Consider the following 25,030-nt stretch of genomic DNA (forward strand, 5'->3'; position numbering starts at 1 on the left):
AGGACCTAGGTTTCTTACTGAACATTATTTTCCGCTAATGTTAGCTATTATCATGGACAGTAATACTCACATTATACATCAGTATTCTTCTGTTTTGTTTTACTGAAACCTGTTTTCTCACCAAGTAATTTCATTCAGGATTAAAATCAGTGGGCCACCTTTACTAATAACTGCCAGTGCTGTTGAGAAAACGAGAAGGAATCAAGCTTCTTAAGTATCATGAGGTTTATAGTGCTGACATACTGTAAGTTGGCCCTAATTCCCCTCCAATAAGAGATTGGCAGACAAAGAGGTAAACTTGGTAAACTTCCACAGATTCATAATAAATTAAAGGGTAAAGAAAGGAAATAGTTAAAAAAAAACTGAAAAATATTTTTTTTAAAGGAAAGAAGAAAATTTAAAAGAACAGACATCCTGGAAAATGTACTAGAAAGAAAAAGAGTAGTTGGCAATAAAGGCACAACTTAGAGAAGAGTAATTAAGAAAACTAACTGAATTTGAATGGGTGGAATAATTAAGTTGAAATAAAGCTGAGAAAAGCAGGTACTAATAGGGAATAATTGGCTTGAGTGAGCAAGTGATATTTTATATCTGTTTTAATTATTAATGGGGTTTTTATAGATCTTAAGTACACAGTTATAAACACAAGGCAGTTTTTAATTATTTAATTTTGCCTCTGTAAAATTTTCTCTCGGACCTAAAACATAAATAAAAAACTTTTCTACTTTTACTTTAAGAGTGTAGAAAATATAGCTTCCTCAGTGCTTGGAAAGTCTGTCTTTGTTAATTGGCCCCATCTTGAAGAAGCTAGAATTGTGGGTGTATCAGATGGAGAAACTAAGTAAGTAAGATTTGATTTATGTAATTTTTTAAATTTATGTGAACTTTACTATTTGATAGCTTTTATTCATATATTTTTAACTGATATAATTATTGTAAAATATTTACTCTGTAATAAAAATGTAAGTCCTCTAATCACACCATTTGAAGTTCAGCCACTATTGACAGTTTATTGTACATCCCTTGAGATGCATATATTTTAGATGCATATATTATTTTTCCCCTTTTGCCTTCTTTTTTTTTTTTTTTTTAATACCTTGGAAGTTCTATATCCTAATTCTTTTCTACCAATTATTATATTCTTTAGCAAGTATATTTCTCTTTCTGACAGGAATGAATAACGTTTATAACCTTACCTTTTTCCATGCTTCTCCCAGTTTTCATTTAAATAATACATTAATTTTTAAAAACATATCTTCTATTTTAAAAATAATTTCTTAACATTTTTGCAAGTTAATAATTATTTTATTAATTTTATTAATGATTATTTAGACAAGCTATTTGTCATCTTTTACCTTTATTTCATGTAAGCTTGGTCTCATATCTTGTTCATTTGTTATTTTTCATGTCTAGAATTTTCTCAAGCGATTTTTTTTTCAAAGAAAATGTGGTGATGTTGTGGATTTTTTGTTTTTCTCATACGTAGGTTTAGAATTTTAGAGGCCTAATCCTCTTTTCTCTGATCTCTACAAACATATCTCAGTTGTGTTTTATCATATAATTTTGTTAACAAGAAGTCAATGCCAGTATGAATTTTTTTCCTTTGTAGGTGCTTTTCTGTATGAAATCTTGAGCATTCTTTTTTAATCATCAGAACTCAGTTCCCCTGCCTTTTTTTTTTTTTTTTTTTTAGCCATTGTTTTCTTTCCACAATTTAATTGGCCATTTTATTTATTTATTTTTTGTCAAGGGGAGGTAATTAGGTTTACTTATTTAGTTTTTAATGGAGGTACTGGGGATTGAACCCAGGACCTCGTGCATGTTAGACAGGCAAGCAGTCTATCACTGAGCTATACCCTCCCCACAGTTCCCCTGCCTTTTTGATAAAGTCCTGTTCATCAGTTTTTTTCTTACAGATCATGCTTTTGGTTTAAGAACTCTTCATCTAGCCCTAGGTCTGGAAGATTTTCTCCTGTATTTCTTCAAAAAGTTTTATAGTTTTATCTCTTCCTTTTACATTTAAATCCATGATCCATTTTGAATTAATTTTCTTTTTTATTTTTTGTTTGGGGGTTTTTGGTTGGGGGGGGAATTAGGTTGATTGGTTGGTTGGTTTATTTTAATGGAGGTACTGGGAATTGAACCTAGGACCTCATGCATGCTAAGCACACACTCTACTACTGAGCTATACCCTCCTGCCCCCAAAATTAATTTTTAAAAAAGATATGAGGTTTGGGTCAAGATTTATATTTTTGCCTATGCGTATTCAGTTGCTCTAGCATTATTTGTTGAAAAAACTATCCTTCCTCCTAAACTAGATTGGTTTTACACCTTTATCAAAAGTAAGTTGAATGTGTTTCTGTGGATCTATTTCTGGATTCTGCATTTTGTTGCATTTGTCTGTATGTATATTTTTATGACACCATACCTTATCTTGTTACTGTAGCTATGTAGTAAATCTTAACCTTAGGGAGAATGATTCCTTCCACCTTTTTTTTTTCATAATTGTTTTAGCTATATTTGATCCTTTGCCTTTCCATGTATAATAAATTTTTATACCTAAAAATCTTGGAGAGATTTTGATAGAAGTTGTAATAAACCTATCGACTAATTTGTACAGAGTTGCTATCTTTACTATGTTGAATTTTCTGATCCAAGTGGATCTCCGTTTATCTCTCCATTTATTTTAATCTTTGATTTCTTTTATCACTGTTTTGTTTTTTTCAGCATACTGAGCCTGTGCATGTTTTGTTAGACTTATATCTATGTATTTACAATTTTTTGGAGCAACTATAGATTTTATTATGTTTTAAATTTCAGTTTCCCCAACTATTTTATAGAAATACAGTTGATTTCTGTGTGTTGATTTTATTTCCTAGGATCTGGCTGAGCTTACCTCCCTGCCTTTTTTTTTAAGAGCCCAGGCCAGTTATTTTGTAGAATTCTGATTTACCTGGTTGTTTTCTCTTAGTGTCATTTAAGTTGGTCCTGCATCCCACATATTTCCTGTAAACTAGAAGTTTGATGTAGTGGCTTGATTAGAATCAAGTTAAACTTTTTTAGCAAAAATACTTTATTGAATTTGAGAGTATTTTTTCATTCTTTAAAAATTTATATTTTTCTTATGTATTTAGTTTAAATTCTTAAAGAGAAAGAATAGTAATTTACTTCTTAATTTTGATTAAAATTTTTTACAAGTTTTTGTTCTGAAATTCATATTACAGTTTAAAAAGGGGAGGCTTTTTTTTCTTTTTTTTTTTTTTTTTTTTTTTTTGCTATTATACCATGTAGAAATCTTCACTTTGAAGACACACTATTGGAACTCTGTATTAAACCACTAATTTGGAGGCAATATAATTTTTATTTTATTTTAATTTTTAAGGTTTTACTTGGAAGAACCTCCAGGAACACAGAAGCTTTATTTGGGAAGAACTGCGCCACCATCTAAAGTGGTCCATCTTGGAGACAAAGAACAGTCTAACTGGACAAAAGAAATACAAGGAATTTCAGAATAGTGAGTGTCATAAAAAGTGTTTAATATTGAACTAGAATGTGGTGGTCTAATGTACTCATCCTTGAACTTATTTTTCACTTAACATTGTGATCACTCTGACTACTGACTGCATCTTTATTTTATGTTCTAAAAAAGTAATGTTCTAGCTTAAAATAAAATCTGGTTAGCAGCAGTTATAACTGTCACTATAGTTTGTCGCTAAAATACGTGATGATGTATAGAAAAAGAGAGAAAGAATGAAAGAAAAGACGTGATCTCTTACACTGGGAGTAAACAGTTACCTGAATTTGAGTTATTTTTACTAATCTTAAGGGCGTTAAATTTCTTGGCTACGTGTAAGTAATAGAAAAGGAAGGAATACTCTCCCTTGTTCTTCACCCTCTCCCCTCCCTACTCCCCTACCCACCCTACACCCTACACGTAGGCCCCTGAATTCAGTAACCAATAATTAAGAAGCCCTACATCCTGGGAATGCTGATTTTTAGGATGCTTTGTGTCCCATGATCTCATCCTAACAATACCTCTTACTTTTCATCCAAACACTTTCCTTAAGTCAAAATAAAATAATAGAAATTGGCAGTAGCACATGAAATGGTGTTATAAATGTATGTCCATCAGCCGTCCTGTTTAAACTGTAATAGCAAACATTGATAAATGGAGAATTCAAGAATATACCTCTTCTGTAATTTTGGAGCTAACACCAGGCCATAATATCCTTATTCAAATATGTGTAAATAGAAAAAATGCAAAAAGACCATGAAAAGCCATCTAGCATGAAAGAAGGAGATAAATATAGCTGTCAGGGGTAGAGGTTGGGCATATTTTTGCTTCCCAATAGTTTAAGTTAGACACCTCATCATAGCTCACATTCTGAATTTTCTTTTATAGCACATAAATAGAATCATCGTAATACATTCATGTCTATGATTAGTTTAATGACTCTTTTTGTAGATAGTATACTCCATGAGGGTGGGGAACATACCTGCTTTTGTCACCATAATTGTAATTTTGCCATATAAAATACATACATATATATATATATATATATATATATATATATAAAATAATGTTACTTAACTATATAGGTAACTATATATAATATATATTATGTAATACATATATTTATGCATAAGCATATATACAAAAATTAAAATTATGATTTTTATAATGAGCTCACTCTAGGGTCTGAATAGGAATATGGGCATACTGAAAATTGAATCAGTGAGCTAAAAGATCAAACTGAGGGATTCCTTCAGCACATAGTGCAAAAAGCACAAATTATTGAAAATAATATGGTCAGAATTTCTAGTATCTGATAGGAGTTCTAGAAAGAGAAAATGGAAGGAGATAAGAAAACATCCCTCAGATGAAGAATGATTGTATGTTTAGATCAGGAGTCAATAAATGTTTTATATAAAAGGCCAGATGGAAAATACTTTAGGCTTTGTAGACTTCACAATTTTTGTCACAACTACTCAACTCTGTTGAATCACAAAAGCAGCCATAGACATTAAATAAATGAATGACTATGTTCCAACAAGTTTTTTTATAAGAACAGGAGCCTGGATGTAGTCCATGGCCATAGTTGTCAACCCCTGCTTTAGACTGAAAAGGCCCACTGAATGCCCCTCCCTGTCAATCTATCTTCTGTCTCTCTGGATTTAGCTATTCTGGATGTTTCATATAAATCAAATCACATAATATGTGACCTTTTGTGTCTGGCTTCTTTCACTTAGCATGTTTTTGAGGTTTGTACGCATAGTGTATATCAGTATTTATTTCTTTTTATGGCCGAATATTCAATTGTATGGATATACATACCACCTTTTGTTTATGCATTCATCTGTTGGTGGATATTTGGGTTGTTTCCGCCTTTTTCTATTATGAATAGTGCTGCTATGAGCATTTGTCTATAAACATTTGTTTGAGTGCCTATATGCAGGTCTTTGGTTATATACCTAGAAGTGAAATTCCTGGGTTGTTTGGCAATTGTGTGTTTTAACTTTTTGAAAAACTGCCAAACTGTTTCCCCATAGTGGCAGCACTGATTTAAATTCCCATCAGCAATGTACAGGTGTTCCAGCTTCTCCACATCTTTCCCAACACTTATCGTTTGTGCTTTTTTTTGTTACAGCCAGCCTAATGGGTATGAAATACAGGAGTTTCTGTGAATTCTTATTTAATCTTACAGACATTGGGAAAGGTAGCCACAGAGGAAAGCAACTAGTGCAAAAAGTCTTAAGTTAGGTACTATTCAGAACTGCTAGCATATTTATTTAAAGTTATTTAAATATTTAGTTATAAAGTTGGTAGTTTGATGTTTATCATCATAGAGGTATACACACTCATGCACATCTATGTATTTTTTTAATTCTTTTAGCTACCTGAGAAGAAAGGGAATAATAATAAATGAAACGTCTGCAGTCATATACGGTCAGTTACTTACAGGTCGTAAATATCAAATAAATCAAAATGGTGAAGTTCGTCTACAGAAACAGTGGTCAAAACAAGTTCTTCCATTTGTTTATCAAACTGTTGTAAAAGTAAGTCTCCATCAGGTCTCAATTCTATCTTAACGTAACTGTTGCACACTGTATAAATAAAAGTATATCATATTAAATATTTATTTATGAATAAAAGACTAATGCAGCAGTATATAATAGAGATTATTATTTAATGTAGTTTGCAAAATGCTTCAGTCTTTAAAAGGAGTATTACATGCTTAGACACCATTGTTAAGAAAGTTTATTTTATTCTCAAAAAAAGTTTGGTTTAAATAAATTAGTAAATACAAAAAGCATTTGCTTTTGTGTTTGCAATCTTAGATGTGGTAAGGGGACAACATTTTTTTAAAACATGTGGTGATCCTATACTTTTGGGAAAACAGTATAGCATAGCGATTAAGAGCACAGACTGAGTTGATTTCTTAGCTATATGACCTTGGGCAAGATTCACCTTCTTTCTGTGCTTTAGTTTCCTTATCTATAAAATGGGGCTAGTGATAGTCTCTGCCACAGAGGGTTGTCTTGAAGTGAAGTACCTAGAAGAGTGTCTGGCGTGTGAGCAGATAGTAAATTTTGACTACTAGTATTGTTATGTAGGAAATCTTTACATTTGGTGTTGGTAGACAGCATCGTCATAATTGTGTAGGAAAAATACTTGATATGCAATCTATGAAAATTTTAACTGTGATGATTCACTTTTATATTTCATTCTGCATAGGACATCCGAGCCTTTGATTCTCGCTTCTCTAATATTAAAACATTGGATGACTTATTTCCTCCTAGAAGTATGGTCTTTATGCTGGGAACACCCTATTATGGATGCACTGGAGAAGTTAGTTTCTCTTATTATTACTAATTAAATTTCTGGTGTCAATTTAACTTCTCTTCATTCAGGTGTAAAAATTTAATACTGAAGGGAAAAAAATAGGAAAGAATTCATTCATCTAATTTGTAAACACATAGCTACATATATTTAGTCTTGAAAACGTTGGGATCAGGAGGTGGTGGGAAAAAATTCAAATTCTGATCTCTTTTTTAGTAGAACCAGGCTTCTCAGAGAAATGACTGATTACAGGGCTGGTGCAGGACGTGTACAAGATAAGCCTAAAACGTTATACAGGGGAGCAAGGAGGTGCTCAAAAGAATGATCGGAGCACATCACATAAAAACAGGAACCAGGTTGAAGAGACTTCTACCAGCCAAATCGGGGACTGTTTTGAGTACCAAAATAACCAAGTTCTTAGTGTGTTAAAAACCATTGCGGGTGGGGAATAGGAATGCATAATTCCAAAGTGATAATAAAAGGTGAATAAATGGGGAAGGGAATGGCTTTTGCTTATAGTATCATGTCTAGGGCAAATGTGGAGGAAGTGGAGGATTTGGAATACCATCATTTTACAATAGTTATGATATAGATTGCATCAGACAACAGTCATCATTGGAAGCTAAATCAAAGGGGGATTTTTGATCAGGAGCAAGATATTTTCATGGTCGTAGAAAGTGTCTCCCTGCAGGCTATTTAGTTGCAAGGGAAGCAAAAACTGTAACTATACAGTAAAGAAACTGAGCAACATATGATTGTATGATCAAAATTAGTATCACAGTGAAGGACAAATAAACATCACGTACCTCCAAATGGGATACCCTACAAAGGACTCATCCCCTCTGCACTATTCTGGCTGAGAATATATAACCTTAACCTCATCACAGGGAAGCATCAGAAAAATCCAAAATGAAGAATTTTTTTTTAAGGCAAGGTAGAGAGGGAGGAATGAACTGTATTCTTCAAAATGTCAGTGTATGAAAGACAAAGGAAGTTTCTGGATATATTCTAGATTAAAGGAGGCTAAAGAGATATGACATCTAAATGCAGTATCTGATCCTAACCTGATCCTGTAGTAGAGAGAGTAAAGAGTTTTCTATAAATATAGGACATTTTTAGGTCAACTGACAAAATTGGTATATGGACAGTAGATTAGAAAAAATATTGTGTCATAAATTTATGTACTTAATAACTGTACCATGGTTATATAATAAAATATCCTTCTTCTTAGGAAATATGCACCAAAATAGTTAGGGGTAAGGGACCTGATATATGCAATATACCCTCAAGAAGTTCAGAAAAGTAATTATATGTAAGTAAATACACACATGAAGCACAAATGTTAAGTAAATGGAGTAAAATGTTAACAACAGGTGAATCTGAGTGAATGTTTTTAGTGTTCTTTGACCTGTTTTTATTTTTGCAACTTTTTAATAGTTTGAAATTATTTGCAAATGAAAGTTAGTATGAAGTGAAAGACTGGTTAACAACTATTAAAGCAAGGGACAATGACTTAAATTTACAATATAACCAAATCCAGTTACAAATTCCAAGAGAATTTCCACTGTCACCTTTATTGTCTTAACTGTCTTTCAGAAATAACAAACACTATTCAAATAAGTAGAAAAATAAGTAAATAAAACATAGTGAAAGAGGCTAAAAACATACTGTGATTTTTCTCCCCCTCCAAGGTTCAGGATTCAGGGGATGTGATTACGGAAGGCAGGATTCGTGTGGTTTTCAGCATTCCATGTGAACCCAATCTTGATGCTTTAATACAGAACCAGCATGTGAGTACTATAGTCTATATTATTTAATTCAGAATTAATTAACTTTTAAAATGTTAGAAGTATATTTTTGGTACCTCCTTTGAATTATGCAAGTATTTTATTTAATACTGATTAAATTCTCTAACAGTTGCATCTTGTATCATTCAAAAATAAGTATTAAATCTGTGCTGAAAACTTCATGCAGATCTTTGGAGGAAAAACCACTGCAATCCTGCTATTAATCTAAAATGGTTATTATGGGTTATTTTGTTCAAGCTTATAAGTGGCACATTGATTAGCATACCCTCTCGGAATAGAGTTAGGTTTTTTAAGTCTTTCATAATTAATCAAAGCCTGCCTTTTAATTTACAAGTGACAAACGGCTTCTCACAAAAGGTTCTATGTCTATATTCAGCTAAAGATGAACAGTCCCTAGAGAAAATTGGGAAACTGCCTAAACTGCATTAAGCCATTGAGTATACCTCTGCAGGATGACATGGCATCCTTTTGAGGGACCTTTTTCTCCAAAGATGTTCATTGACCTCCTTTTATTTTCCCATTTTAAAATAAAAGGATGATTCTGAAATCTCTTATTTGTTCTTATTGATTGATTGGATAATTAACTTGACTGAAATTAATTCACAGTCAGCCAGCTGTTGTTACTTACACTTTTACTTTCTCTAGTAATGTAAAGATTTGTATCCCATGAAATTAATTTAAGGCATTAGATACTGATAGGTATATGTAGAATAGATAAACAAGATTATATTGTACAGTACAGGGAAATATATACAAGATCTTGTAGTAGCTCACAGCAAAAAAAATGTGAGAATATATGTATGTTCATGTATAACAGAAAAATTGTGCTCTACACTGGAAATTGACACAACATTGTAAACTGACTATAACTCAATTTAAAAAAAAATATTAAAAAAAATTAAGGCATTAGGCACCAGCATACCTGTGAGGAAACTTTGTGGAAAACAGAATAGTCCCTAAAATCTTGCCATTGGGTCTTTTTTGGAGAAACAATTCAGAAAGCATGGTCAGGAAACCAGGAGACTGGCCCTTTAGAGAAAGGAGCTGGAGGTCTGTTCTGGGGGTCAGTAGAAGTAGAAGAACTTGTGTTGCTTCATCCTTGGCTTTTTCTACATCTGAAAGAGCCTGTCCAATTCCAGGTGTAGAGTGTTGCTAGGCATGCCTTCTCTACTATACTTTCTCTTTACGTACTTTCTTTAACTTTTACTCAAGCCTTCTTCTTTCTCTAACTTATATATTTTCTAGGATATTTGTGATAATTTTAATTACTTTTTAGTTATACCATAACCCAGTATTTCTCAAAAAGTGTACTCATGGTATTTTGAGCAGGACAATTATGTGTTAAATAGGACTGTTCTGTATGTGGCAGGACAGTTGGCATCCTTGGTCCCTGGATACAAAGTGCTTGACACCTGTGCAATTATTGTAACTGAATGTGCCCCTACACATTTTCAAATGCTTATTAGAAGAGTGGTACTGCTGTGATAGAAAACTACCTTGATTTTTCCTTTCTCTTCTGGAAAGCGTACTTGATTTGTTTGTATTATTTCTAATAATACATTGTGTGATATTTTTTATGGAAAACCCTGTTGCATTTTTTGCTAGTGTATTAATGTGTTTTAATAGTGTCTGTATGTTCCATGCCACTAAAAAAGTGTATCCATTTAGGGACCATTATAGACAATGGTCATTAAAAAAAATAATAGTAACGGTGGAAAATAATGTATTACCAGTCCATGGAAATTTTGCTTTTGTTGATGATAAAATATCCTTATAGTCCTATAAAATAAGAGTATAAAGTATTTGTATGAAATTTTAAAAAGTGAACAAAATCCATATAAAACAAGTATGTGTTATTATTACATACATGATGGTAGGCGTATATGGCAGCTTACCCTTGTTGGTACTGGATTGGTGAGTAATTTGCTTCCTGGTTTAAAATTATATGAACTAGTACTTTTTTTTAATTTGACAATCTTCATAGTTTCTTCCTGTAGGTACACAAAATTAAGGTTACGTTGACTGAATTATATTAATAATATTCTAATTACAAGCCTATACATATTTGTTATTTTCCTACGGTAGTAAATAATTAGGGGAAGCAAATATAACTTATATCTATATATGAAGGACACCCTTAATTTTGCTCAGTAGCAACTGTTTTGATGAGCTCATGTTTTAATTCAGCGTAATAATTTTCAAGACCTCATTTTGTCCCAGTTACTTTACCAGGCCCTTCTTAGAATATAAAAATTCATTTTTTTAAAGTAGTTCTTGCCTCCAGAGTTTGCCATTTAGTACTTACAATAGAGTTTATTTCTTGAGACAGTTTCACAAACTGTATATTTCCTCCCTCTTTCATTCATCCTTGGAAATTCTGTCCTTTAAGGAGAAAGAGGAGCAGAGAAATTCTGCCTGTAAATCCTTTCTAAAAATGAGGGGTGAGGAGGAGATCACTACTTTTGAGAATCCTTACATTGCCACAATCCAAAATGTTAGTGATGTCTTAATTATCTCCAGATTTTAAAGGTAAAGAAATAACATTTAATGCTTTGTGTTTCCATAATTGACCTTTTTGTTTTTATATTTAAAGAAATATTCTATAAAGTACAACCCAGGATATGTGTTGGCCAGTCGCCTTGGAGTGAGTGGATACCTTGTTTCAAGGTTTACAGGAAGTATTTTTATTGGAAGAGGATCTAGGAGAAAGTAAGTTTATGTTAGAGAAATTTACTTAAAGTGGCAGAAAAAATTAAATGATAAAGATAAAATGGTTAATATTTCAGGATTTATTTTTTCTTATTAATTGCTCTGAATTTTCTTTAAAAATTATGCATAAATTCCTCTGATGGTGATCTTTCATCTAAATGGCACATGCTTTAGGTGGTTGGAAAGACAGTTCTTATTTTTAGCAGCTAACAAATTGAACCTTGAAAAAAGGTATCAGAAGGTGTGTGTGAATCTCAGTAATATATTTCCCTGCATTTTCTTGTTTCATTCTCCTCTCTAATTACATAATCTATTTATATGCCTTGTTAACTTGGGTTTTGAAGCCTTTCCTCTAGTTTTTCCATTACTGCTACTTTGGAAATAACCATGATAGCTAAAACATAGAAAGACAATCTAAACTTTTCTAAGAATCAAAAGCAAAACTTTTTATTCTTTTTAACAAAATTTTAAAACTTTTGTGTGTGTGTGTGTGTGTGGTTTAAATTCAGCCCTCATGGAGACCATAAAGCAAATGTGGGTTTGAATCTCAAATTCAACAAAAAAAATGAGGAGGTACCTGGATATACTAAAAAAGTTGGAAGTGAATGGATGTATTCATCTGCAGCAGAACAACTTCTTGCAGAGTATTTAGAGAGGTAAGTGCCTAGCAAGATCTTACTGGGCATCCAAAAACGTAGGAATATAACTGTTTTGACTTTCTGATGAAGCAAATGTTTCCTTTAGCAAAATGTGATATGTGTTACATATAAACTTAATTTTGTATCATAGAGCATCATAGCCATTACCTAAAATAGGATAGAAAAATACTTTACTTACATTATTTAAAATGAATAAAGGATAATGAGAATTGGCTTCCATTTTATTAAAAATTTCCTTACTTTGCTATCATAAAGTATTCACTACTCTGTTTGTCAGTAGTAAGAGGATTAGTATGGATAAACAAAACAGCTCTTGGCATAGTGAGCTTTCTTAAAACTCCAGCTGGCCAATAGATTACTATCCTAGAATTACTGAATTTTATTGCTAGAATAGTTTAAGAAATCAACAAGTCTCAACTCCTCAGTATAACAATAAGAAATATGAGTACCAAGATTAACTGAGCCACTTAGTGACAGAGATTTACAGGAAGTATCGTTACTTCTGATTCACAATTTAGTGTTCTTTCCATTGTTCGACTGGTTTCTAACCTTCTCATATTTGAGGATCCCTGTATTTAGTGTCTTAGGGCTGCCATAACAAAGTACCACAAACTGGGTGACTTAAAACAACAGAAGTTTATTGTCTCACAGTTCTGGAGACCAGAAGTGTAAAATCAAGGTGTTGATAGGGCCATGCTTCCTCTGAAGGTGCTAGGGAAGGCACTGTTCGCACACGTCTCCCAGCTGCTTGTAGCCTCACGAGTTTTGTTCCTTAGCCTCTTGAGGCATCAGCCAGTCCTCCAGCTTCACATGGTTTTCTCCCTATGTGTCTTCGTACCATCTCGCTATGTGTCTTCACATCTGTGTGTTTTCACATCACCTCTGTGTACATGCCTGTCTCTGTCCAAATTTCTCCTTTTATAAGGACACTGGTAATACTGGATTAGTGCCTATTACTTCTTTTAAAAACCCGTTTTCCAAATAAAGTCACATTCTGAGGCACTAGGAGTTGGGACTTCAATATATCTTACTTGAGAGGGTTGGAGGTCACACAATTCAATCACATATTACCATCTGAAAATTTAGATTATTTCTTCTATTTACTTTAAAATGTCATATTTAGATTGCTTTTTCTTGATTTTTCAACTTGACATATGCATTGATTTTGCATTGATTCCTACCATGGAAGATGAAGCTTTAGCTCTCTTTTAGCGCTCCCACTCCCTATTCCCTCACCTCCAGACACACACAAACATATTTCCCCCTCTCTACAGTTTTTAACATTAAACTGTATTTAAAGTTTACTTAAGATAATGTAAATGGACACAGCTGGACCTTGTAGAATATTAGGATTACATTTCCTTTCTTATACACATTTTTGTTCTTTTTGTATTTATTCATTTGTTTCTTATCTATGTTCACATGACTAATTTGGCTCTAAACTCTGTGCTGTAGCTGGAAAACTTAATACAGTCAAACAGATTGTGTGACTTGTCAGTTCCATTTTCTTCTTGTAGACTTCCTTCTAAAACCGTCTGTCTTCCTGCTTCAGTGTGAACTAACTGCTCCTGGCCATTGCACAGCTCTCATCCTAGAGTTTCTCTTTATGATCATCCTAGGAACTCCCTTCACCATTCCCCTGCATAGGATTCCTTTATTTCCTGGCTTTTATGCCTTACTCCTGGTTTATATCTCCATTTTGATGGAGCAGTTACACAGGCAGCTTCCTAAGAAAGCTTGCATATCTGGAAATTTGTTTAAACCTCCTAGACTGGAGATTATTTTCCTTCAGAATTTGGGAAGTACTGCTCCATTCTCTTCTTGTTTCCTTTGCTGTCAAGAAGTCTTATGCCATTCTGATTCTGAATCTGTGTGTGTGACCTATTTTCATTTCTGAAATCTTTTTAGAATCTTCCCTTTACCACTGCTGTTTAATAATGTGATGATGTGTACCTTAGTATGGGTCTTTTTTCGTTTGTTTTGCTGTCAGTCTTTTTAGACTTGAAGCTGATGCCCTTCCATTCCAAGAAACTTTTCTGAATTATTTCTTTTATAATTTCCTCCTCACCATTTGTTGTTGTTCTCTCTTTCTGGGACTCCTTTCGCTAGATGTTAGACTTTTTTGGATTAATTCTTCTGATTTTCGTATCTCTTCTTATCTATTTCCTATATTATACCCCTGTTCTACTCTGTAGGAGATTTCTTCAACATATCTTTTAAATTTTTTATTTAATCATTTTTAATTTCTAAAAGTGTGTCCTTATCCTCTGCCATTCCTTTTTTATAGCATCTTGTTCTTACAATGAATGAAATTTCTTTTATTTCTCTGAAGATAGTAATCTAGATTTTCTTCTATTCTCAGTATTTTCTGTTTTCTCCAAATTGCTTTTTTTTTCTTTTTCTTTTCTTATTCTTTGGGCTTGTCAGGTGAGACTTGGCTATTTCTGCAGAGGATCTCCAAATATCACTTCCTATATGTATATTCTTTCTCTTAGGCTAGGTAGAGATCTGTTCTCCAGACTTTTCTGCAGAGAATAAAACTGACTTCCAGTGGTTTGGAAGTTAACCAGGGAACTGGGGTCTTACTACATAGTGAATACTATGATACACCCCACCCAGGTACCCCACCCCGACAATGTCCCTTCAGGACTGAGGACATATTCCCTTGGCAGCAGGAATAGGTTAAAGTTATGCCCCTTGCCCACAAAAGCCACAGGTCTAATGCCTGATCAACAAGGAGGTGTCAAGGCCCAGCCAACCTGATTGCCCCAGTTCAGGACAAGTCTGAGGGGGCCTTCCTAGTCTGAGATCTGTATACTACTGGCCAAGGAGTTCATTAAGAATGAATCACAGCCCAACTTCTCCCTGTGCCCAATTCTGCTCCTTCCTATCTTCCTTCCCTTTACAGGTATTGATTCCACAAAACTCACTAATAAACTTCCTGCATGTTTATCTCCATCTCAGAGACTGTTTCTTAAAGATGTTATACTTCCTAGCCTGATTCCTAGTGACACATTGTACAGTAGTTATACTTTCATGAATCCCCTGTTTTCAGTAGGGCACCTGGCCTCTCCTCACGCCCCACCCATCCAGTTCCCTGTGCCTGGAATACCCAAGGCTAGAGCAGCCCCTAGTCAACCTCTCCAAAAGATAAACCATGGGAGTTATGCTGGAGTAGAAGGCAAATAATCACATGACCACCTACCTGCTTATTGTACAAAATTTTCAACTAAAAGCCTAATAACCTCACTCCATACTATAGCATTAAAATGTACCTGAAGCCCGTATCTCCTGAGCTTTTGCAGACTTCCACAGTTCAAATCAACTTGCTTCTTGTTGACCTCCCACCCTGGTGGCTTGTGGTGCAGCTTATTCCTGTCTGTCAGATCATTTCACACTTATCTATTCAGTTTTCAATTTCTTACATTTTGTTAACAACTCATATATAGTATTGGATTCTCTAATTCGCTCTTCATCTGTCTTTGTAAGTCTATGCCCTTTTTTATAATTAATTGTTCTTTTAATAGGTTGGGAAAGAAGCAAAAATAAGCATGTGTTCAGTCTGCTATGTGTATTTGAAAGTACTGCACTCTTCAGGAAACAATGGAATTTTGAGGAATATCAGAAGATTTAGTGGGTTTTCATTTGCTTTATTGAGGAGTACTCTAGCTTTGTTGTGAAAATTAGGGAATAACCCTGTAGAGGTTATTTTTGTCCATTTATCGCCTGTCATTATAGTCTATTAGGGATTGAGTCAGTAATTGAGGTTTGTAAGTAATTGGAGTTTATTGTAGTTCATGAATTGAATTTTTTCTCCCTCAACTACAACTCCCTCAACTTTTGAGAGCCTGTGAATACTTTTGAATCTTTTAGTCTCTATCTCTTATTAATACTCTGTGTCCTCAATATATTTACTGTGTCCCCTTAGGATCCAGAATTATTTGATAGGAAGTTTATATGAAACTAGCCATGTGTATTTTTTAAGCAGTATTTGTGTTTATTTGTTTGTTTGGCTAGAGCTCCAGAACTGTTTTGTTATATAGCCAAAAATAGCCAAGAGGATGTGTTCTACGAAGATGATATTTGGCCTGGAGAAAATGAGAATGGGTAAGCAAAATTTGTGGGATTTATTGCCTCATAGTTCAACTTGGTGGTTCCATTGAAAGGTACAGCAGTTAGTTTCTCAAGAATTTATATTACTTTTGGTAGGAAGGTTTTGTATTGTTTTGTTCTTGCTTTAAGATCTTAATATAATTTTTTTATTTCACTTAGATCAGTAAAGTACTGAAAAGTAACTTTAACTATAAATTAAATGAGATGTTCATGTTTATATTAGATTTATAATTACTACTAATTAAGTGTAGTGGTTAATTATATATTTAATGTCTTTTATAATTCACAGCCCTCAAAAGTTTGTATCAAACCTTTCTATAACTCCTCAGAAAGTTTTAATTAATGTGAAAAAATTGTTTTTAATATAGTGCTGAGAAAGTTCAAGAAATTATAACTTGGCTAAAGGGGCATCCTGTGAGCACTTTGTCTCGTTCTTCTTGTGATTTACAAATTCTGGATGCAGCTATTGTTGAGAAAATTGAAGAAGAAGTTGAAAAGTGCAAGGTACTAAATTACAATAAAGAAGGTTGCTAATGAGATTTGAAGTTAAATGAACTGTATATTAGTCCGCAAATGATTTATTTGTGTTTCAATCAGATAAAACATATACTCAGTGATTCTAAATTATGTCAAATGATTCTGTAATTTAAAAAAATGTTCTAGCCATTTCCAATGTCTGTTAAGTTTATCTAAATAAATATAAATGCTACATCAATATAAAGCCATAGCATTTATAGTTTATGTCCTTGTAGTGTTTCTAATTTTAAGAATTAATATTTTATGATTCTAGTCAAGATAGAAGATTTGTGATTGAGAAATAGCGTTAACCCCCTATTCTTTCATATTCTTCTGAGACACAGTTCATCTTTTTATAGAACATAAAAATTGTATTTATTTAACTTTTACAGAATCATTTCTAAAATATACTTTTCCACTGACAAACTCATTCAATTATGAAGTATTTTTAAAATCCCACTTAAACTAGCCTTTTTTATGTCTTAATTTTAAAAAACAAAAACCTATATAGCCTTAGCTGTTTTATCTAATTTGATTCCCTATATTGATGCAATAGAAAATAGATTAATTATATTCCTTTTTTAACTTTTTTATTTTTCAATATTTGCCTTTTTACTAAAATGATATTACTTTGCTAACACAGCACTCTCTTGTTTGAACTAATAGCAGAATAAGTTAAGAACTGGGCTTTTTTAAAACCTTCCCGCATCTCTCTTTCAATACTGAAAACCTTAGGCAAGATAGTTGACCTTTCCATTCCTCCATTTCCTCATTGGTAAAATGAGAGTAAAATAATACCTATTTCATATGGTTCTCAAAAGAATTAACTGAGTTAATACATAAAAACTCCTAATAATGTGTAGTTATTATTAATGCTTAATAATACTTAGCTATTACTATTTGAATTCTCTTATCACACATTCAAGAGCTGAGAATATGATCTGGAAAATCACCACTAGATGACTCCTCTTACCTTTAAGAAAAAATGTTAGGCTCAGAGCCAAGAGTTTGATATTTTGAAAGGTTATTGATACTCAGTTGAGGATGGAGAGCCTTCATTTCTTTTTGTCTTTTAATGTAAAGTCTATTTGTCCAGCATTGTTCTTGTTTAAGGAGGGAAGGTAACTAGATTTGTTTATTTGTTTGTTTGTTTATTTAATGGAGGCCCTGGGGATTGAACCCAGGACCTCGTGCATGCTAAGCACCTGCTCTACCACTGACCTATACCTTCCCCCCAGGATTGTTTTTGAAATGAGTTTTCCACTTACAATCTTAAGCCTCCAAATTTTATTTGAACCCATTTGGATGTGGAGCTTTCTAAATGTTTTACACATTTTTCCCTTACTTTGCAAACTGAAGATCCATATACAAAGTTGTAGTCAATTATTTTGATTACATTTTCATATAGGAATAAAAACCTGTTAATGTGTCAAGGTGTAGCTATGAGATTTTTTCCCCCTTTTCAGTGTTAGAATGTTATTAGGGTAATAAAGATAAGAAGAAGAAAAAACTAAAAAATGAACAATATTCTGAACATAATTTTAACTTTTTACTGCAGGGTCATCATTAAAAGTATCTGTAGTTTTCTTATTGGACAGTGATTCCCAGACTCAGCTAATTATCAAAATTACTGGAGGAGCTTTTTAAAAAACATGCATTCTGAACTCCATCTCCAGAGCAGTACTTCTTAAACTTTAATGTGCACACGAATCACTGGGGGATCTTGTCAGAATACAGATTCTGATTCAGTCGCTCCAGGATGAGCCATTCTTGATAGTCTGCATTTCTAACAAGCTCCCAGGTGATCACATTTTGAGTAGTCATTCCCCAGAACTGTTCATTCATTCGGTAACTGTGGGTTGGAGCCTGTGGTGGAAATACCCTAGTTTATTAATTTGCCTAACGAATCAGGTTTGAATGCTAATATTCTCTAATCAGTGCTGTAATGTAACAATGCCTAGGGGTATGTTAGAGCATATGGGTTGTTTTTTCATATGCAGTCCTCTAGGCACAGTTATTGTGTCTGCTTTTTAAAATTACTTCAGATCTCTTCTCATATTCTTTCTTCTTGCTGTTGTCGGTAGGCGGTAGTTGTACTCTTAGCACTTCTAGTCTGTTGTGGACTGGAAACAGACACCTTGTTAGTAAGACCTTCGCTTTTCACCCTATTTAAAATTACAAATCTCTCCCCACACCAATCCCCCTTATCTGCTTTATTTTCCTCTATGCTTTTTACCTTCAAACATGCTATTTATTTTCCTTATTTTGTTTCTTGTGTGTCTTCCTCAACTAGAATAAAAGAACAGTTCACTATTTTGTCCCCAGGACCTAAATCAATAAATGGCACATAAATGGAACTCAGTAAATATTTACTGAAAGAAGAAATGAAATATCTCTATAAAAAAAAGAAAATAGACTCTATTTAAAGGCTTGAGCGTTTCACACTATATAAATACAAAAACTCTGTAATGTATGGACTTTAGCTTAGGGCTGTTTTATGCCCTTCTGTGCTTACTTCCATAAGCTGTGTCCTAAAGATAGGTGACTACCTCACAAGTAAACTACTGCCATTTTTCTTGGTAGGTAAGAATCACTTTTTGAAAAAAATTAATGTGAATGGTAGTAATGGGTTGCAATGAATATAAATTTTCTCACATTTTTATTAGGTAGAACAGGTAGTAGTATTTCCGTCTTACAGATTGAAAGAAGCTGATGCTTACATGCAAAGTCACAGAATTAATTAGCAAAGATAGAAGAAAACTCTTCCTCCAGCATTGTTTAGTCAGAAATTCAAATATCAAAGCCATTTCCCCAAACCAAGGACATTGTAAATGAATGTCACCCTAATTTTTAATTTTTATAAGTAGCCACAAAACACATGATATTGACATAAATCAATCCTTTATAATGTTTTTTCTTTAATATAACTCTTTATTGACCATTGTAAACAATTCTTTTTACAGTAAAAAAAGCATTTGAATAGGATAGTTTTCATATAAAATTTAAAACAGACAAATATTATCTTTGTGTAAGAAGTAAGGTTACTTTGGGATAGAGTAGTAACTGGGAGGCAGTAGAGGAATTTTTTTTCTTAATTTCTTTTTTCAGAGGTTTTTAATGTTGTTCTTAGTAATGTTCTGTCTCTTGAACTGGGTTATACATAGGTTTATAATATAAAAATTCATCAGACTTTATACTTAGAAGTTTGCATTTTTCTATTATGTCATATGTCAACCAAAAATTTTTACTTTAAAAAATTTTAAGAATTTATTTATTCCTCCTTACTTGTATCTAAAGAAAGTCAAATTATCTTGAACTTACTCATTTCTTTCGGCTTTTTAAAGTTCAGATGTGTCCAAATGCTGAATAATAATTTTAAAATTTAGTATTTTTAAGTGGTTTCAAAATTTTCTTTTCTCAGCAAAGAAAGACTAATAAGAAGGTTCGAGTGACAGTGAAGCCCCATTTGCTGTACAGAGTAAGTTTCCTGTCAAATAGTTCAAAGTTGTTTTTGCTTTGAAAGTATAGAAGGAACAAAATATTTTCAATATATTAGTAGAAAAACTTTTTTAAATTAGAGTTAATAATAATAATTAAATCTATCTTCTCTTCAGCCTTTAGAACAGCAACATGGAGTCATTCCTGATCGGGATGCAGAATTTCGTCTCTTTGACCGTGTTGTAAATGTGAGAGAGAACTTTTCCGTTCCAGTCGGCCTTCGGGGCACCATCATAGGCATTAAAGGGGGTAATAATGCAATACTTGACATGTCTTCAGCTGCATTTTTACTGTAAAGTAAAACATAAATTTGTGTGTCCTATATGTAAGCAGAAAGCAACTATAATCAAGAAAAACACTAAATCCTTTTATGTTTTAGTTAAATTTTCTTTTTCAGTTTTAGTTAGAGAAATTTGTCCTTTTCTGTCTTGTGTAATCAGCTGGGAAGTGATTAAAAGATAGGGAAGTTGAGGAATGGCTGCTGAAAATTTGGTAGCTTGTGTATAGCACATTAAAATTATCCAAGACCTTGGTGAGAATACATACATTTTCATGAAACCAAAAGAAACATTTTGTCATGCCTCCTTAGTTCTTGTTCAGGGCTTTACCTTAATTTTCATTGTAATTTCCTGATTTCTGTGGAGAAATAAACATAATTTATGAGCTTATTTATAGCTGAAATATTTGAAAGTTAAATGTGCATATTAATTTGAACTTTATGACTACAACCTAGATTATGTATATAAAACAGACCTGTCAGTCTGTTGCACAATGATGTGCATCTTAGTTAACACTGTAGTACAGTACACTTGAAGATGGTTACAATGGTAAATTTTGTTATGTGTTTTTTTACCAAAAAAAAAAAGATGAGAGAGTGAAAATAAAATGAAAGAATTAGCCACAGACCTAAAAGTGCCTCAGAGGGATGCCGGGAGTGAGTAGCTTTGCTGCATAGATTGCAAAAAAAGTCAACCCAACACGAAGCAGCCAATCAGGTACCTAGGGATCAGGGTGCTTGCAGCACTGTCCCTCCATGTCCCAGGCACTCAACTTTGGTCTCACTGTCCAGAAAGGAGGAAGAGCAGACAGGCCGTGAGCCTAAGAGAACTGCTTATTTAGTGCCAACGTGTGCCAGGCACTTTTACATTTTGCATTTAACCCTCACAACCACGTAAGAGGTAGATATTATTTTCTCACCTAAGAGGTTAAGTGACTTGCCTGAGTTGACACAGATGAGTAGCAGAGCTGGGATCTGAACTCTTTCCCCTGATTCTTCTCTAACTTTGAGCAGTGGTTCTATACATTTTCCATCTGCACATCCTCTTGGGGTCTTCCCTGCCAACCTACCTCAAAAAGAAAATTTTCTTCCCTGATTCTTCTTTGAAGTTTTTGGATATATTTCTGGCTGCTGAAAATGGAGGAAGGAAGATCTGGGCTAGTCATGGTAAGGGTCAGATGGGTGTAACGAAGCAACCTGCTTGCTGCTGTCTGCTCAACCTGAGACATCAGCTGTTCAAATGTTGAGCTTATTGCATTGTACTCTAACGAGGTTGTCCTGAAAAGACCTTACGACTCTGATAACAGAAGTTTCCTTTCTTCTGACAACTCCTGTCAGTAATGGTGACCATTTGGGATTTTATCTTGAGAAGGATTTTAGAGCTATATCTACACGGAGTGGAAAAAACTCAATCATTGATTAACCATGTCTGCTGTGGACATGGAATAGGAAGGGGAGTGTTTGTCTTACTGCTCTCAGCTAATACCTCATGTCCATAGTCATCTCCACTAAAGGGGGTGAACAATTCTCTTATCAATAATCTTTTGAGGAAGTTGCTCCTCCGTCAGACGAGAAACGGGAACCTAGAAGTGGGCCTTAAGCCTTCAGAGGAGAAACTCCTGCCTCTCATTAAGCCCCACTTTCCTGGGTTTAAATTTTAGGTAAAAGTGTCAGGTGAAAGGTACAGCCGGATGGGGAGAATGAGGAAGCTCTGCAGGCCTTGTTTTAATTGGGCAATGAGGGACTGGGAGTGAGGGTGACATTCTCCAACCCCTACCAGGGGCTAGCATAGTGTCAGATACCATATTAGTCAGGGTTCTCCAGAGAAATAGAACTAATAGGATGGAAAGGGGTTGGGGTGGAGGTGGGGAGAGAAATAGAGAGAGGGACTGAGTTCTGAATTTCTGTGGTAGACACAATTATTAACTTGGGCTTAGAATTCAAACATTGTTACAGCTAATTACTTCACCTTGACATTTTGGTAAATTTAAACTTTCAGTTATGTCCCATCACCCTCTCTGCCAGATTATTCTTCTCTGTTCCTAATTAAGTTTATTGTGCCACTGTCTTTCTCATGTGTCTTATGTCTCAATTATGACATCCATTATCTGACAAGTTATCTCAGCCAGAACCTTGCAGTCATCTTTGACATCTCTATTTTTATCTACACAGGTTACAAACTCTTGCCAATTCTATTTAATAATATATCCATTCTCCATTCTGTTCCCCACATTCCTGCCACATCTTCAAATCTTTATTTCCATTGTCTAATTAGAAGACCTTCTAAACTGCAAACTCCAAAGGGCAGGGTGTGGAACTAGGTTTATTTATCTGTTTATTTTATGGAGGTACTGGGGATTGAACCCAGGACTTCTTGCATGCTAAACATGTGCTCTGCCACTTGAGCTATACCTTCCCCCTTTGTATTAACTCTTTTTATGAATAATTTCCAATATATACAAAAACAGAGAAAAATATAATTAATTCCCGCAACATCTAATTTAAAATATTATTATTTTACTTTAATTTAATACCAGTAAGGTAATCTGTGAGCTTATTTACTTTTCACTCGCTGTTTGTATTGATAGTTGTAATGCTTCTTATACTCCAAAAACTTATATACTGATTTTTTTATCATACGATTTTTCAATCTCTTTCTTTAAACAGCTAACAGAGAAGCTGATGTACTATTTGAAGTATTATTTGATGAAGAATTTCCCGGAGGCTTAACAATAAGGTTTGTATTTCCAGATGATAATTACACTTTGTGAATGTGTCCATGTGGCCAATGACTTTGCATCATTTGTTTGTTCACAACTTGAATTCCTAGTATGTAAAAAGGCATCATACTTGCAACTAGAGATGTAACAGTGAATAAGACAGGCATGGTTTCCACCCTTATGAGCTTTCATTGTAGTAGGAAATATAATTAACTTATTACAATATTATTTTTTAACTAAAATGTGACAAGTGCTGGGAAGAAAAAATTTAGGTTTCTTTAAGAGTGTGATCTGTCCTGAGAGTTCTACAAAGGCTTTCCTGAAGAAGTGATATTTAAAATGGGACATGAAGAATAAATAATAGGTAACTGGTGGAAGAGGGAGGAAGAGGGACAAGAGGTCAGGAAGAAAGAATAGCATATGCAACAGAGGACATTTTCACTCATTTAAAAACAAGGAATGCAAGTGTGTCAACTTCAGCAACTGTGTAAGATTAGGTAAGAGAGAAGAGGAACCGTGCAGGAACTTGTAAGCTAACTTTCAGGACATGCTTAGGATCTTTGGATCTTGGTCTTTATCCTTAAAGCAGTGTGAAGCCATCAAAATAAGAGATGTGACATGATCAGATTTGCATTTTTTTAATGGTTGAATAACTTGAGGAATAGAAATGTTCTTTGAATTGAGTGACATGTTAACTCTTTGTCATTTATTTTACTGGAGTTGTGAGTGCTCAAGCCAGACTGGAGTGGTTTGAGGAATGAATGACAGTTATAATAATAGAGGCAAGAAATTGAGCTGACCCTTGAAAAGTTTGACCATGAAGGGTAGAAAAGATGACCGGCTGTTAGGAGATTTAAAGGAAGAGGATTGGATTGTTTGCTTTTAATTTAACATGACTAAGGCTTACTCAAGTCTATTCTAGGGGAGCATTAATAGAAAGAAAGTTTTAAGCTATGGGGAAAACATCATGATAGAATGAGAGGTACCATGGAATATTAGAAAGTGTGTGCTCTCTCACTTAACCTTTGTGTTACCTTGGGTAGGTTAGTTAAATGCTCTCTGACCCTCAATTTCCTCATCTGTAATGAAAATGTATACTTCACTAGGTTATTTTGAGGATCGAATGAAATCCTTTCTAGTTTTCCTTTCCTCCTTCTAAAAACCAGCTGAAAAACAAGTTTGCTTAGTTTTTTTCCCTCCTCTGTTTTGTTTACTAAGTAATTAAAATAAAAAATTAATTACTCTTCTTTAGCATCTTTGCATAAAAGCACAATTAGTCCTAATACCAGATTATCACCTTCAGAATGCTATTATTGTTTTGTAACGTGAATGTACCTGTTAGCCAAAGACTTTACTATCTGTGCTCTTAAATGCAGCAGCAGAGTCTGGATCCCATACCTGATTTTATTTTCCATGAAAATGGTTAGTTACCAATAACCTTAGCCAAATAACTTTGAAATGTATTTTTCAAATGATTAACTTTTTCTCAGGGTCTTTTTTTTTCCCCTCCTAGGTTAAGGCACTGATTCTTGACTGATAGAGAGCTAAGTAAAAGATTACCTGCCTGCAGTATATTCATTTCTATAATGCAGAATCGTTAAGTATAGTTATCACAAAAATATTTTCTAGAAATCTAACAAAGATTTCTCATGGAAGAATTCTACTTCTCCTGATCTCAGCATATAAGAAAATTATATTCTTATAGAGTTGAAAACTTCTGACCAGAGCAGGCTTATTTTAATATCTAAACACTTTTACCAAGGCCAGGAAGGAAGGAAATCACAAATACTTGTCTCTTAAGTATAGAACTTTAGATGGGAAGATGAGAATAAAAAGAGCAGAACTCAACAGTTGATCAGGAGACAAACGTGATCAAAGCTATTGTTTGC

General features: G+C 33.7%; 1 protein-coding gene across 8 annotated transcripts in view; it reads left to right on the plus strand.

Moving 5' to 3' along the window:
* Nucleotides 1–25,030, plus strand: part of XRN1 (5'-3' exoribonuclease 1) — an 88,482-nt gene that overhangs the window by 36,559 nt on the left and 26,893 nt on the right. For 6 of the 8 annotated variants that reach the window (XM_074370223.1, XM_010952244.3, XM_010952245.3 and 3 more), the window contains 12 exons: nt 738–841; nt 3,383–3,514; nt 5,895–6,057; nt 6,737–6,850; nt 8,533–8,631; nt 11,243–11,358; nt 11,868–12,014; nt 16,035–16,124; nt 16,499–16,634; nt 20,068–20,124; nt 20,261–20,393; nt 23,089–23,158. In XM_074370223.1, the coding sequence (XP_074226324.1) occupies nt 738–841; nt 3,383–3,514; nt 5,895–6,057; nt 6,737–6,850; nt 8,533–8,631; nt 11,243–11,358; nt 11,868–12,014; nt 16,035–16,124; nt 16,499–16,634; nt 20,068–20,124; nt 20,261–20,393; nt 23,089–23,158 (1,361 nt within the window). Of the gene's footprint in view, nt 1–737; nt 842–3,382; nt 3,515–5,894; nt 6,058–6,736; nt 6,851–8,532; nt 8,632–11,038; nt 11,194–11,242; nt 11,359–11,867; nt 12,015–16,034; nt 16,125–16,498; nt 16,635–20,067; nt 20,125–20,260; nt 20,394–23,088; nt 23,159–25,030 lie in introns of those variants that run through there. The other 2 variants (XR_012509185.1, XM_045514694.2) reach the window with 2 other exon arrangements.

This window comes from Camelus bactrianus, chromosome 1, assembly GCF_048773025.1.
Source record: "Camelus bactrianus isolate YW-2024 breed Bactrian camel chromosome 1, ASM4877302v1, whole genome shotgun sequence".
Taxonomy (NCBI): Eukaryota; Metazoa; Chordata; class Mammalia; order Artiodactyla; family Camelidae; genus Camelus; species Camelus bactrianus.